At 43.6% G+C, this 16,424-nt stretch overlaps 1 protein-coding gene across 10 annotated transcripts in view; it reads right to left on the reverse strand.

The window, feature by feature from the left end:
- The window catches only part of Osbpl10 (oxysterol binding protein like 10), a 293,428-nt gene that overhangs the window by 225,675 nt on the left and 51,329 nt on the right, over window positions 1-16,424 (reverse strand). The window contains exons 1-3 of one of the 10 annotated variants that reach the window (XM_020181732.2): window positions 6,599-12,067; window positions 5,970-6,048; window positions 3,829-3,999 (exon numbers count right to left, since the gene is read on the reverse strand). The exons of 6 other annotated variants lie outside the window; for them this stretch is intronic. Coding sequence is in view for 1 of the 4 variants with exons in the window: in XM_020181730.2 (XP_020037319.2) it covers window positions 6,599-6,618 (20 nt within the window). In the remaining 3 variants the exon portion in view is untranslated. Of the gene's footprint in view, window positions 1-3,828; window positions 4,000-5,969; window positions 6,049-6,598; window positions 12,070-16,424 lie in introns of those variants that run through there. 3 more of the 10 variants (XM_074074056.1, XM_020181731.2, XM_020181730.2) reach the window with 3 other exon arrangements.

A 16,424-nucleotide genomic window follows, 5' to 3' on the forward strand; every position in this document is an offset into this window, starting at 1 on the left:
CTCACCCCTGTTAGAATAGCCATCATCAGCAACACCACCAACAACAGGTATTGGCGAGGATGCGGGGAAAAATGAACCCTCTTACACTGTTGGTGGGAATGTAGACTAGTACAACCACTCTGGAAAAAAATTTGGAGGCTACTTAAAAAGCTGGACATCGATCTACCATTTGATCCAGCAATACCACTCTTGGGGATATACCCAAAAGACTGTTACTCCAGAGGCACCTGCACATCCATGTTTATTGCGGCACTATTCACAATAGCCAAGTTATGGAAACAGCCAAGATGCCCCAGCACTGACGAATGGATTAAGAAAATGTGGTATCTATACACAATGGAATTCTATGCAGCCATGAAGAAGAACGAAATGTTATCATTCGCTGGTAAATGGATGGAATTGGAGAACATCATTCTAAGTGAGGTTAGCCTGGCTCAAAAAACCAAAAATCGTATGTTCTCCCTCATATGTGGACATTAGATCAAGGGTAAACACAACAAGGGGATTGGACTATGAGCACATGATAAAAGCGAGAGCACACAAGGGAGGGGTGAGGATAGGTAAGACACCTAAAAAACTAGCTAGCATTTGTTGCCCTTAACGCAGAGAAACTAAAGCAGATACCTTAAAGCAACTGAGGCCAATAGGAAAAGGGGAACAGGTACTAGAGAAAAGGTTAGATCAAAAAGAATTAACCTAGAAGGTAACACCCACGCACAGGAAATCAATGTGAGTCAATGCCCTGTACAGCTATCCTTATCTCAACCAGCAAAACCCCTTGTTCCTTCCTATTATTGCTTATACTCTCTCTACAACAAAATTAGAAATAAGGGCAAAATAGTTTCTGCTGGGTATTGAGTGGGGGGAGTGGGAGGGGGCGGAGTGGGTGGTAAGGGAGGGGGCGGGGGCAGGGGGGAGAAATGAACCAAGCCTTGTATGCACATATGAATAATAAAAGAAAAATGAAAAAAAAATAAAAATAAAAAATAAGTGTTGATTAGGGAAAGCTGGGGAAATTATGTACGAACACTCTCAGTATCTTTGCATCTCTACTGTAAATTTAAAATTATTTCAAAATAAAATGTTTAATAAAAAATAGATGCTGACTCATGGAATCTCTTCTGGTTAAATCACATCTAGTTAGAGGATCATGTGGCTTTTGGATATACTTTTAAATCCTATAGTGAAAGCTTAAACCGTCCCTTCTCATCTTCCCACATCCATTCTCCCTTCCACTCATCCTCCCTCTACTCAGCACAAAGAGTTTTTAAAAGTTGTAAATGAGAGCTCACGGTACACCTCATCAAAATCCTTGCATGGCTCCCCACTGCATCCAAGACAGAATCCCAAACCCTCAGTGTGTCTCTGCTTACCTCAGCTCGCCTTCTCAGTCTCCCCACCCATCTCCTTCCCTTGCTCCCCCCACAGTGGCCACCTTCCCATTCCCACTCTTTCCTGCCTTGAGCATTTGCCAGTGCCAAAAACCTTCCCTACTCTGGGGCTAGTTCTTGCTTATCTTTCAGATCTCAGCCCCAAAGGGTGTGCCCTTGAGCAAGGCTTCCCTTCAAGTGACAGATCTCTGGTCACTCTGTGTCCTGGCATATTGTCTCCCCAGCACTTCCCGCATAACTATTTACGGGATTATTTGGTACCACCACCGTGATCATTAAACTTAAATCCTTCAGGCCAGGAGTCACCTCAGGATTCTTTCACCACCAGCTCCTCAATGCCTAGCACCCCAAAAAAAAAATATATATATATATTTAATAAGTATTTATAATACCGCACGACCTTTGCAAGTCACTGAGCTTCAGTGCTTCTGTTTTCTGTCTGTGAAATGGGGCTAAGAAGACCCACCTCAGAGGTGTGCTATGGCTTAAATTAGCTAATGGGCATCCAGCACATTAAAGACAGATCTGGCACTCCCAAAACACCAAAGGGTTCCCCCCGCCCTTGCCAGTCCTAACACAGCCCCCACATCAGTCACCAGCACGCTGGGTGGCCCGCATGCTATGGCATCTGATTCCACAGGGGCAGGGTGGGATGACAGCAGGCCAAATGACGCAGAAGGCTGGGAGTGTAGACAGAGGGAGGATCCCCTGGTTCTCTCACTTTTCTGAGAGAGTTCCATGCCCTCTTCTTTCTCCTTCCTCTAGTCCAAAGACACACGAAAAAGAAGAGGCCAGAGCAAAGAGCATTTATAGTCTTTTCCACATTCATTCATTCAACAGACACGCTGAACACTTACTAAGTGCCAGGAACACAGCTGTGGGGGGAAAAAGACAAGAGCCTTCCTTCCTGCCACAGACCCCTATGTGGAGCAGGGAAAGTAGAGAAAATCATAACAATGACTTTCTTAGCCTAGGATGTAGTAGTAGTAGTAGTAGTATCCCTTTTGAAAGATGAGAAACCAAGGCACAGAGGATCTCTCCCTTACCAGAGTCACATGTGCCCAGAGTTGCATTCCAACCGCACCACAGTACATGGAAAGATAAGCGCATGTGAAATCTTCCACCTCAGAATAAAGGCCTCAATCCCAAAGAAATGTTTTTTAAATAAGGGGAGGACAGCGGGAGGGAAAAATGTCAAGGTGGAGTCTGCTAACACCCAGTGTGACCCAAGGGTGCCCAGGACATCATCTCACAGCATTCTGCACCATAGGAGAGAGGAGGAGAAGGGATGAAAGGGAGAAACACAAAGGACTAGGGCCAGAAAAATGGGGCAGCCAGGGTCACCCAGGACGGATGGCACACTCCACCTGTCCAAGCCACAGTGGGCAATGGACTCCCACACACAGCGTTAGCTTTACTGCTTGCTTCCCTTCGCCCAGCTAGGCAGCCCACGCCTCCTCCAGCTGGCAGGAAACCAAGCACTCAGCAGGAGCCTAATGGGCACCCTTCTGCAATCTTGGGGCTGGGCAGGGCAGACTGGGACAAGCAGGCAATTAGTCCCAGGACCTAATGCACCAAGAAGCCAACATGATCCTCCGGCAGTCGGACCAGCCTGCCCAGAGGGCTCTAGAAAAACGCACACATTTTCAAGTGAAATCCACTGCTGCCAGTCCCACCTGGCATTTAATTAAACTAACCTGAAGGGACAAATGTCCTAAAAAAAAGCCACCAAAAACAAGATTAAAATCTCAACTGTCCCTCCAGCACAGCTCCCAAGCTCCCACACAATACAGTCCCATGAGACCACATGAAGTCACATAGCAGTCACTCGGGTCCTCCGGGGGTGACTCTCCAGGGAACACATAATCCCAAACAAAGGACAGAGTGGGCTGAAATTTCCACAGGATGAAAGCAACCTGAATCAAGGTCATTTCCAGCTGACGTCTGAACTTGTCAGAATCTGTGCTTAGAAAAAAGAGCTGAGGGCTGGAGATGTGGCTCAAGTGGTACAGCGCCTGCCTAGCAAGCACTACGCCCTGAGTTCAAACCCAGGTACTACCAGAGAGAGAGAGACAGACAGACAGACAGACAGCTGGTGTTTAGCCACTGAGCTCAAATAAAGGTGGTACTTCACCAATTTTCCTGGGGAAGAAGAGGTGTTAATTAACGGACAGACTTCTCAGTGTTGAGGTTTTCTCCACAAAGAATTTTTCTTAAACCTGAGACAGGTACGAACACATGACAAATGTATAAGCAACAAAGGAATTGGGTGATAAAAATACCCCAGAGGATTTTGATGGGAAGGAAATAAATTAGTATTTGTAAAATGCTTAGAATGATTTCTGGCACACAACAAACATAATGTAGTGTCTGTCAAATAATATAAATTAAGGAACTAGTAATCGAGCTTCCTTAAAATAACCCTACTCTTGCCTACCTAGCCTACTTTTTCAGGGGCATGTGTTTGTGATCAGATTCTGCATACACGAGAGTTGTCATTTCCTACTCAAGTCACATGATGACATCAAACTTATCAGTGTGGCCATCCATAAAGAGCACCTCTTCCAGGAAGCGTGTGATCACTTATCTGGATAGATAAGATTAAGGCCTACGGAGAGAGGAGGACAGAGATTAATACATACCACTGAATTTCAAACATCAGTATACTATTTTTCAAATCTGGCTTTGAGTCTCCATCATTCAGCCTCCAGGAGAAATACCTAAGCCTTCTTAGCAAGTTCAGCATTCCCTGCAAAAGCGCTTCTTGATGAGCTTTGCTGACTATTTCCAGTATCTCAAAGGGAAAGAAAAGGAAGGAGAAAGAAACTGGTGCCAGCTATGGTGAGACATGCCTACAATACCACCACCTGCGAAGCTGAGGCAGGAAGATGGCTGAGTTCAACAATAATCTACAAGGTGAGACCCTGACTCAAAAATAGAATCAACAAGGGCTGGAGGTGTGGCTCAAGAGGTAAAGCACCTGCCTCAAAGCCCCAAGTTCAAACCCTAGTATCACCAAAAAAAAAAAAAAAAAAAAAAAAAAAATTTAAAAAGGAGTGAAAAAGAAAAGAAATTTTTGTTCTCTGCAGAGGAACAAACACATCAGGTACAGCCTAACTTTCCATCACCAGCCACCACATTCGACCTTGCTAATCTCTCCCGTGGAGCAACATGACTTTGGCAGTGACCCCCTCAGCAGCATTAGATCTCTCATCAGCACCAAAGCCAGAGTCTGAGACAGGTGAGGGCTCATTGGTGTGCTCTGCAGATTATTTTTCACTTCACCTCTAGGCAAAAACAAAACCTACTTCAGGAAAGGAGAACAAAAAGCCAGTCTCTTTTCACTCAGTTCTGCACATTTTGCACACCCTCCCAAGACCTCCTTCTCAATTATATTTCGTAAGATTTGTATGACCCACCTCCAGTCAGAATTAATCTATTTCTTCAACTCTCCACCAGCAAACAGGGGCCAGAGGGTGGGAAATCATCTGTCCTCCGATTATTATTGCCAGCTAATATATTATGACTATGTCAGCTAAATCAGAAACTCCTTTAGGCCCATGTCACTTGACTAAGCATCCCTCTGGGCTTGGCACAGTATCATGCATGAGAAGGAGGTTAATTCGTGTTCCCTGATGGGCCCAAAGTAAGAGAGTTGTAAACAAAAATGTGTCCCTCCATTATCACCATCTCCACCTATCAACCACCACCTCCCTCACATAAAACTCTACAGCCAAAGCTATTCTCTATAACCAGAGATGCTTGGGTACTTCAGCAATATTTATATGCAGCTAGCAAAATAGCCAATTCACAATCAATCAGGGCCTAATTCATCAATCCAGAGGCCACTCTGACTCTCTACTGGCTATTCATCTCCTATGAGCAGGAAGAAATGGTGAAGCCAAATCTCCAAGCACAGTGGACGTTAGCAGACTTGATTCACATTCCAGGGATAAAAGAGGTTTCACCTGATTTTGACTGTGATGCTTTTAGACTGTCCATGGCTAACAGAGAACTCACTGAAGTAAAAACTTGACTTTGAAATACAGGTAGTGAAGTCACTGAAGACAGCTTGCCTGCCAATCCACTTCCGCAGAAGATTTTATATTGAGAGAACCTATGGCTCTAGAAAGCAGGTAGGTCATCCCTCCAGCCCCCTGGAGAAGCAGTGAAATTACACAGTCTGCCTCTGAATTACTGATGTCACAATTTATTGAAAGGTCTCCATTAGGTCATAGGTCACAACTCTGATGCAATGCCTAGGCCCACTACAGGGTCTTGATCAGAGAGCAAAAGCAGTTATGGAGCAGGTTGTGATATCGCTGGGTTTCACCAAAAAAGAACTCTAAATCTGAGCAGCACTCAGATCTCCCAACACACTCATCCAATTGCCTCATTTCTACATCTTAGAGTTTCACCAAGATGAAGTAGAAGGGTGGAAAATGTGAAGGACCTCCCCACTATCTCAGGATAGTCTGTAGAGAGACCAAGGCCTAACACAGACATTTGAACTTTTGGTCTATCGTTTTTATCACTACGAAATAATTATGAGGTTCCTGTATTTATGTCTATACTCACTGCCAAAGACTCTTCCAATGTTGGAGACAGAGCAACAAACAAAAGACAGAGACATTCCTGCCCTCATGGAGCTGATGTTCTAGTGGAGGGAGAGAAATTAAAACATAAGCAAATATATTCAGCATCAATAGGTGCTTTAGAAAAAAAAAATAAAGAAGGGTCCAGGGTTAGAGTGAGAAAGGCTGTTGTGAAGGAGATCCAATGTCACCTGGTCAGCAAAGCCCGTCTGTAGGATGAATCTGAACAAAAAATGGAAAGAAAAGGGTAAGGCATGCCAGCTGAAGAAAACAACCACGCTCTGGGCAATCAGCTCTGGTTAATGGTAGAGGCGGGAGCAGCTGGAAAGGGCAGAAGGAGGAGGGAGGCGTGGCCACAGACAAGCGGGTGAAGGGAGCCAGAGGCAAAGCCCGTTCCCACAGAGCCTTGCAGACCCAGGAAGGACTGAGAATTTGAGCCTCAGAGGGGCTCAGAGCAAGGACAAGACACTAGAAGGTCACCCTAGAATGAGATGCTGTGGTGGGTAGGTAGAATCAGGGGTCTACTCAGAGTACTGCAACAGTCTAGGCAGAGCCTGACGTCAACATACAACATAAAAGGGAGGGAGGCATGGCTCACATGGAAAGCTTTACCTTTTTACTTTCTCCAGCATCACTAAAAGAGCCGCCTTCTTCTCTTCATCTGCAACCTGACAACTTGTGACTCTACCAGGTGATTCAGAAGCAAGGTACTCAGCCTGGGACAATGGTGTGGCTATTTTTTGCACATAAGTGGTCTTCTTCCGTCAGCTATAAGTTCCAAGGGAGGACAAGGTTAAGGAAACACAGGACAGAAATAAACATCCTTGACTTAGGTTTCCTATCACAACAGGACGTTTGCTTGCCCTTAAGACATTCTGCGATCTGTCCCTGCCATACCACTCCATTTCCATTGGCCAGGATGTTTTGAAGTACCTGGAGGGCACTTCTGTAGATGGTGATGGCATTCCCAGACAATGAGCAGTGGAGAGGAGATGAGCTGCTCCCCTGGGGCCCTGCACAGAGCATTGTTTTATTTGGCTTTCACTTAACTGGTTGGTTAGCAACCAATAGGAAACCCTGATCTCACTTCTACGGCAGCAATGATAGGAACCAGGAACCCTCTAGAGATGAGCTTTAGGTCACAGGAGATAAGTATCAGAAGTGTCATTCAGAATAACAGTTGGAAACTAGCTGGCATCCATTAGGATTCTTAATGACTACTCAGGTCCTTTTCTTCTTCCCATGGACTACAATACTCAGACCTACCGACAGGCTAATGAACTTGAGTCTACTTCACCTTTCCAGCCCTGGTCCTCTGGTGGTCTCTCAAAGCTACATTTCTAGAACATTCTCCCTTCTATGGGGCTATGAAGGTGACAGTCATTTCATCACCAAGACCTAAGGTTTCTAAGAAGTTCACTCCATCAAAAGAAACCCATTAGCATTTTGCTGGATACCAACTCGATTTGGTTTCTGGTCTTCTGCATTGTTTTGTGAGGCTGTTTTTAAGGCACCTGGAGATTAGTCCTGGGAAAGAGAACTAGCATAACTGAAAATAAAAGATTCCATTAGCTCCATGACTCTTGTGGCTGATGAAAGCTATGGTTGATGCAGTGCAAGGTTAAAAAAGAGGGGGAGGGAGAGCTTGGCACTGAATCGCCTCCTCTCAGCAAATTATTTCATTAGCCAAAAAATGCAAATTAGCATTTCTACAGTGGCTCACTGATTCAGCTGAGCCTCTTGGGCACCCCAATAATTTTACTTCCCTCACTGCAGATCAAATGAGTGTGCTGTGCCTTACATAAACCCTCACACTGGTTTTTCTTTCCAGGGCCATTCTCCACATCGCAGTCAAAACCAATGCCTCTTTGCCTTCAGGAACGTCACATCCATCCACTTAAATTGTCCTCACTCTGAGTAGCAGCTCTAAAACAAGCCACCTAACACCTAAATAAACAAAACCAAGAAGTGGAAGTCAAGAAGTGAGGCCAAGAGTGCCAGGAACTTGGCTGCCCAAGAGGTGAATAAAGATGCCATCAGCATCTTTGCCCTGGTCCTGGAAACAGGAAGGACCCAGGCTTCAACAGGTGACAACGTATTTGCAGAACTGTGGTACTTGCTGCCAAATGGAGCAGATGACATACCAAAGGTGGTACTGATATACTGCTTGGGCTTCCACTGCAAAATGTAATGAGCAGCCGTCACCTCCTGCAATGGAAGCCATGTCCCCAAGCCTTACAAATACTTACAGCAGGCTTAAATTACCCTTCCACTCAACCGCCTCCTAAGTTAAAGGGCTCCTACTTTTTTATTCAAGTTATGTGTGCAGGCTCTTTTCTCATGCATGGTCCAGAGCAAGAAGCTCCCCTAATCCCAGAACACTGGGCTGAAGGTCCATGCTTTGATGACTTTCACCACAAAGGTCCAGCTTTCACACTCCAAGGCAGGGGTCTCCCTTGCTAAATGCAACAGGCACACAGTACTCTGACCTGCCCCCCCACTACAGCCTCAGGAATGCTCAGTGCCTGTGCTGAAGGCCCTAGAACATGCAAACTTGCCCAGAAAGTAAGCACGGTAGACTCACTGGGCCATACAGACTCTGTGGCACCACCAACTCAGCTAACATCGCACAAAGGAAGCCACACAAAGTCAACAGTAAACAAATGGGTGTGGCTATGTTCACATGAAACTGCAAGACGGAGCAGGGCTGAAGTGGAATCTTCTGTTACAGCACATTGAGGAGGTGTTTGGTCGGAGCTTTCTGTCACCTTTCCCACAGAAAAGTCCTCTCGGTGAATTCTCCCACACCCTCCCAGGAGTGGTGAACACATCCCATGGGTCCGCCATTCCCACTGCAGCTCTCTTTCCCCCTCTTTCAAAGCCCCTCGTGCAGGGACTGTGCGAAGCTAAGCGATTCTCCCTTTGTGAATCTCACTCTATTACGGAAGCACCGACTGTGGTTAGCAGGCCTTGCTGTACACAACAGGCTCGAATTATTAATAGAGGGAGCACTTGCCTAGCATTCTGGAGTCCTTGAGTTCAATCCCTAATATCGCAAAATAAAATAAAATGATAAATTTTGTCAAGCATATTTTAACCACAATAAAACAATGGTTTTTTTAAACTTTAAAGTAAAAATATTAATAGTCATAGGAGGAAAATGATAAATTTGAAGAACTGGTTAAATGAGATATTCCAAATGGCAGAAACAAGAAAATACTTTTTTTCTAAATGCTAAGAATAAAATGGAAAATTAAGGAATCCAAAAAGCTCTGGTCCTCTCCCAAGGCCGAAACTCAAGTTCACCACATACATTTTCTCTTGTTGGCACAGAGTTTGACTCAGGGCCTCGGGCTTGCTCGGCAGGTGCACTTGAGCCACACCACCAGTCAGTCACATACATGTTCTTTATTGAAGCCTGTAAGTATTTTGCACGTCTTCTCTTTTGATTCTAGAGTTTAAGTTAGCCCGCAATCCACCATTTTACTACAAGAAAACTTTCCATAAAGCTGTCACAGATGACAGATTTCAGTGCTGAAAGGAACCTTGAAAGCTGCACTCCCCAGCAGCCGCCAGCCTTTCCCCGCTGCATCCAGCGTGACAGATGGTGTCCACAAGCATGATGGACGACACACGTTGCTCACTCCATTTCCTTCTCTGCTGCTCAAGAAAGTGTTTTAGAAGGTGAACAAGAATGACATTGTCACATGAATACCCTTGAATCTAGACTAGTTTTCTTGTCAAGCAAGGCATTAGCAAACTTTGATGCCGTATTTGTGTGTGCACTACATCCACACATGCCCACATGAGAAGAGACACAGGACAACCTATGTAGAACTTCCAAAATACCAAATGGGGTTGATATATTTTAGACTCTGTGCTTTTATTCACACCAAGTAGATGGGGGACCTGTCTGGAGTCCACACAGGCCCTTGTAAACCGTGTCAGAAGGTGGAAATGGCCATGAGCGCTACTTGTATAAACAAAATAAATGAGAGAAAGGCAAAATCAAACAGTTCAACCTCTCTGTACACATGGTAATCAGGAACTAAGACCATGGGCTGGCTTAGAAAAGGTTTAAAAACTGACTGGAAAAAGGTGAATACAATACAAATGATGACATAAAAACTCTCAGAAATGAACATGTCACTTCTTCAGTATCCAAACGTGCAAAATGCAACTCCAAGCTTCTGATTTTGACACACTTCTAACCTATCAAACTCTAGGAGAATGGAGGAATTTCCATTATTCTTTGAAAACCAAGTACTAAGCAGAGATAACTACCACCATTTCCTCCTTGTGCTTCTAAACCAAGATCAGGTGTCTTCCTAGAAGAGCACTTACCAAACTGTTCACAGTGTTAGGGAATAAAAAGTGTTATTTCCAGTTAAGTTGGAGAAGCCCAGCCAAAATGAAACTGAGCCAAGCATTGCTTTCTCTACCACGTGACTCATCAGTGTGTGTAGCTGCATTCTTTGTACAATTCCCAAAGAGCACAGCAGCCAACGTGTCTTCCAAACTTACCAGCCATAGCACAGATTTGTATTCCATGGAAGTTGCTTTGGGAAATATCCGAGCAAAAGTATGTCTAATTTGGGGCTCTGATTTCCCAGTGTATGCATCTATGCAAGTTTAAGGCTCTGCACTTTACTATCAGTGTTTTCCAGTTTCACAGAATGAGGCAGTCTAAACATGAAGCAGGACCCACTTGTCCTATGTGACCCACTACAAAAAGGTGTCCAAGGAGTCACCAGCCAGGAGTAGTTATTTAAACTTATTAAAATTAAATAACAAGAAGACTACTCCAGTTCCTCAATCATGATAAGCATGTCGTGAGTGCTCAGTGTGGCTACTGGCTACCACACTGGACTGTCCAATCATTGCACGTCTATTGGGGCTCTACAATACACTGTAAGCTCCCTAGTTCAGGGTGTGCCTGTGAACTTCCTACTGTCTGTAGCTCTGGACACAGCATTTTTTATAATAAATATCTGTTGACCGGTAACAGGAAAAAAAATAGTAAGATTTGCTCTCATTTGCTTTTTCCTGGAGTTGTTCTTACGCTCCCCTCCCAACTCCTGTCCTCAAATTCTCTGGTGACCAGCCATATAAAACCCTCTATGCGTGACTCCAGCACTGACCGCTGGAGGTCAACAAGGGATGTGCTGCAAGTATTATTCTTGAATTTTGATCAGATTCTACCCCAAAGCTAAAGCACACAAACACCAATCCACTGGCATTGTGTTCAACTCAGAGCACCTGCCTTCTAGAACATTTCAAAGTAAGTCAGCATGCAAAAACCAATGTGTGTTTTTAATAGAGCTTCCTTCCCACATATTCCTCAAATTCAAAAGTAACATAAGGGATGGGGACATAGCTCAGTGGTGGAGCACTTGCCTGGCCTCAATCCCCAGAACCACAAAAATATAAAGCAACACAGTAAAATATTCCTTGAGGGTTGGTCTTTCTGAGTGAGTGACTTGGCAGGTGTAGAGTGAGCAGCCAACCCACTGGACAACCACAGGGGTCCAGTGTCACAACAGGTTTCTATCCTCATGAGCAAAACAGAACTGAAATATCTTATACCTTTTGGTCAGGCATCAGATCTCCCTCTAAATTAACAGTCTTTTACCACTGCCCCCCCAAAATAATCATTTTCTACCATCCACCACTCATCCGAGGGTATGTTAATCTGTGCAATAAAAATGTAAATGCTTGTTCTATTCAATACTCAAAGACTGAAGTGGACACTTTCACAATCACCCATCCTCCCAACATAAAAGCTCTAAGAATCCATGATTAATTACTTCTCGGGCACCTGTTAATCTCTCTTGCTCTTTCCAATTAACAAAACCAAAACCAGTGAGTTTTCATGTACTTGTCAGAAAGTCCAATTGTGTTGATTGGTCTCTCCTGAAAATGACCACTTATCTCTACTTTTGCTTCTTTAGTTCTGCTTAATAAATAATTTTTGGTAAGCCTCGATGCAAAGGCTGATGGTGGGGGTGAACCTAACCAAGGTATATTGTAAGCATGTGTGGCTCAAGTGGCAGAGTGCCTGCCTAGCACACACAGGTCTTGAGTTCAACCTCTAGTACCACAAAAGGGGGTTAGGGGAGGGGAGGGGAAAGGAAGGGAAGTGGGGGAAGGGAAAGGGGGAAGGGGAAGGAAAGGGAAGGGAAGGGGGGAGAGGGGAAGGAAAGGAAAGGGAAGGGGGCAAGGGAAGTAAGAAAAAGAAAAAGGGAAGGGAGAGGAAAGAAAGAGGGAGAGAGGGAGGGAAGGAGGGAGGGAGGGAGGGAAGGAAACAGAGACTAAATGTTTTTAAATATATCTTTTTGAGGCTGGGGTGTAGCTCAGTGGCCTAGCATGCACAAGGCCCTGGGTTCGTGCCCCAACACTACAATTTTTTTCTCTAGTATTTAGATTTCAAATCAATCTATTTCAAGCCTTTCCAAAAACATTTCTTCTAAGTAATGTGAGCCTGTTTCTCTTCCATTTATATCCCCTGTGTACATCAATAATGTGACTTCTGAAAGGAGGTCACACTAGAGAATAAAAGAGGACAAAGTCTGTGTCACTGCCTTAGGATTGGGCTTCTCGACAGTACCCAATGGTCAAGCATCCATGTGAGGTGGCCAAGGACCTTGGCAAAGGAACTCAAGTACCCAACTCAACCTGGAGTTCTAACCAGAGGGGAAGTCATTCCATCTTTCAAGTGAAAAGCTAAGAATAAAGTGGGATGTGCTATGCTTTGAAAAATGCAAAGAATAAATCCTTGCATCTTATGGTAAGAAAAAAGAAAAAGAAAACTGAAGCCCCTTTAGTTTTCATACAGATGGTTTAGGATACTTGGCTGAGACAAGTTCAACATGTACAAAGATCACTCCCAATTGAAGGAAGGGCAAACCCTAAACCTCCTCCCCACTAACTTTGTAATCAAACCACCAGCTGTTGAGATTGACAGCATCTTAGAAGGTAGGAACAGATCCAGTACGCTGATAAGCATCAACCAACCAAAAGGTCAAAGCACACAATCTTGACTAAGACTAAGACACTTTCTTTTCTCTCAGCATCCAATAGTTACTGCATTCTCCAGAAAGTATACAAACAAGTCTAAAAGTCATACCAAAATAAATCTGGAGTCCATATGCTGAATATTTGTGCTAGTTTTAGGAAGTAACAGAATCTGTGTGTTAGCTCATAAACACTTTGAACATTTTCTTTCCTTTCTTTATTTTTTTGCAGTGTGCTGGGATTTGAACTCAGGGCCTCATGCTTGCTAGGCAGGTGCTCTACCAACTGAGCCATGCCCTCCAGTCCTGAACACTTTGAGAGGTTTGAAATGTTTAAGAAAATCTGTTTACTAAATGGATATATTTGATTTATTAACTCTCAAAAGCTATTGAAGTACCAAGCATGACTTTGCTCCTTGGTTTTGTTATCAGCATTATTTAAGGTATTTCAGAGAAACAGATACTTTAAGTTTCTGATTACAATTTAAAATGTTAAAGGAGTCTGATTAAATTTGTAAATGGTGCTAACAGCCTCAAGAACTTTAATTTGTTAAATTTAGAAGCTAAATGGTATTAATCAATGAATAAGGGAAATCATTTTTAACATGAAAATTACAAGTTTGCATGTAAAATAATATCCCCAAGTTGAACTTAAGGTTTAAGAAATACTAGGTTTTAAAATGCAGAATTTTAATAAACTGAATAATTGAAAAAGAGCAACTAGTTATAAATGTCTCTAAGCAGAAAAGCCCTCTTCAGTTATTAAAAACACAGTGATAATTCACCTAACCTTTATGCTATTATCTTAAACATCCCTTTTCGGCTTTAAAAATAATAATGACCAAGTTAAAAAGGCAGATGAATCCACCGGAAAATGAAATAAGCCCTTTTAGAAACACTAGAGGTGTTTGGAATGGAAAATCACCTTTGTAAGGAAAAGAATTCCTGAGATAGGAAGGTGGTCACCATGGCACCACTGCTGACTAGAATGGACCCAAATGGAAGGAAGCGAGTCCCGCAACTGCCTCCAGTGGAGTGACCAAGCCTATAAAGGAAGGCAAAGCCAACACAGGCCTAGACCAAGTGAGACTGGGGCAACAGGGGCCTGCACACCCCGGTTCCTAATGCCCTGTTGCAAGCAGCCCAGTGCAGCTAGACCATCTACATCTTCCAAAAACATTTATGCTTATTTAAATTGTGGCAACTAAATGATTGAAATTATAACAGGTACTTAGAAACTGCTTCTGCTAAAAAGTCCTGGCTCCTTACTTGGGCCCACAAATTAACTGAAAGCTTCCCTTTTGTATCTGTCTTTGCTGTGAGCAGCTCTCTCTGCAGTCACCTTGTAGCCACCTTGGAATTCAGAAAGTATAGAACTGATGGATAAATATCTGTGACAACAGTTGAAACTGTCACCACACGACTTTCTTCTTGTGACCAGATTGCTCCCCTCAAGTGATGACAGCAACAACTTCTCCAGAACCCCTCGACAGCAATCAACCAGGCCACACTTTGCCAGGGACTGTTTAGTTATGCACACCTCTCTCGCCCTTCCACCATTTCTTCCTCTACTTAAACCTAAAGCTCATGCCTGTCCCAAAGATAGGCTGAAGTGCTGACTTAGCCTTTTTCCACAGTGTGTCCATATAGTGTTTAAAAATCTCCTTTCTCTGCCTTTCACCATTATGCATCTCTTTATTTGGAGTGTTGGGGCAAATGGCCACAACTGACATGTTGAATGCCCAGAGTCAGGCCTTGGGCCTAGAACTCCTGATTACAAAAACATTCGCAGAAGCACAACAAAATACATGTGTGGGCCACAAGTGAGCCATCCAATCTTATTTGTGGTTTATGATCTACAGGATAAAATCAAGCACTACAGCGTGAGACCCTCATGACCTTGACCCTGCCTTCCTATTCAGTCCACTGTACCCACACTCTATGATCAACACCCCACAACTCATGAGATGATTCCATTCCCAAATTCTGGGCTTTTGCTCATACTGTACCTTGTACCCAAAATGCCTTGCCCAACCCACCTAGCAAAATCACCTCTTTTGTGGACTGTGCCCTGACCACCACAGATTTCTATCACAGCCTTTTACAAAGCTTTAGAATCAATGTGAATAAGAACAACACATCACCCACACTTAGAACAAACTTGGTAGAGGAAAAGACTGAACCACAACATATATGACTCAGTGGATTCCTTCACTGCAAATAACAGAAACCTATTTGAACTTGGTTGAGCAAATCTAGAGGTGCTTACTGAAGGGGCTCAAGACATGTCACAGACACCAAGGGAACTGTCCAAGTCTTAAAATGACAAAGGAAGTAGCCAAGACTTAAAGACTGGAAATCAAACTAATAGAGAGAAAGCATTCTTTCTCTCTGGTTCTAATATGTGTTTTTTTAGAAATGAACACAGTTGTTCCACTTCCTGAGGTGACACCTTCTGGAGTTCCAGGAACTTGCCCACCCTGCTTGGCTTCTCTCCAGTCAAATTTCTGTGGTTGGCCTGCCCTATCAAATCATATCAGCAAGGGAATCAACATCATTACCCAGGGTCCAAAGAAGGCAGTTCACAGAATAGGAATGGCCTCCGAAATGTGTCTCCAAAACTGTTTGCTGAATAAATAGCAACTGTTATCCTGGGCTGAGGAAAACAAGGAAGTTTAATGTAAGTAGGACAGCTCTCCCTGCCAAACCAGGCTGCACAGGAAGTCTGGAACAAATACACTTTTCATTGGAAGGTAATGGCACTGGTATTGCAGATCACAGCCCACAGAGGTGTCAAGGTAAATGCATTTGAGCTATCATAACTATCCTCTATTCCAAAGAGGAGGTCAACTTCTGTGCCTTTCAGAGGAACAGAATGATGACTGTGAGTTCTGGAAGGCTGGGCATTCTTCAGTGCATATTCAAAAGATTCAAATGTAAGGAATTTTAAAAGTGGAAGATGGAAAAGGTAAAAGCAGAGAGACAGTGAAAGGTTTAGTGACTGCCAACAGTTCAGGGAGAGGAAGAGATCAATATGTGAAGCACAAGCAACTTTTAGGATGATGGGATGATTCTATAATGGTGAATATACAACACATGTTTGCCACACACGCAGGACAGTATGACACAGAGTGAAACTTGGAAGTATGCAAGTTTAAAAAGGAAATCATTTAGGAAGTTGGAAGGTCCTGGAAAAATCTAGACTGCCAAGAGAATTTCACTGTGTTATAAATGTATAAAACAGCCTCACTGAAGTGGGTGGGGGACTGGTGCCAACTTAAGTAGCTGTGGAAATGAGTGGAGTCTGTAAGACCAAAGGCAAAAGGAAATGCATATAAGAACTATACTCTAGCTGATAAAAGTTGTTTCCCACGGAGGCAGACTGCTTTATATATATATATACATACACACACATACACACACAC

The sequence above is a fragment of the Castor canadensis genome, chromosome 5 (genome assembly GCF_047511655.1).
Source record: "Castor canadensis chromosome 5, mCasCan1.hap1v2, whole genome shotgun sequence".
Taxonomy (NCBI): Eukaryota; Metazoa; Chordata; class Mammalia; order Rodentia; family Castoridae; genus Castor; species Castor canadensis.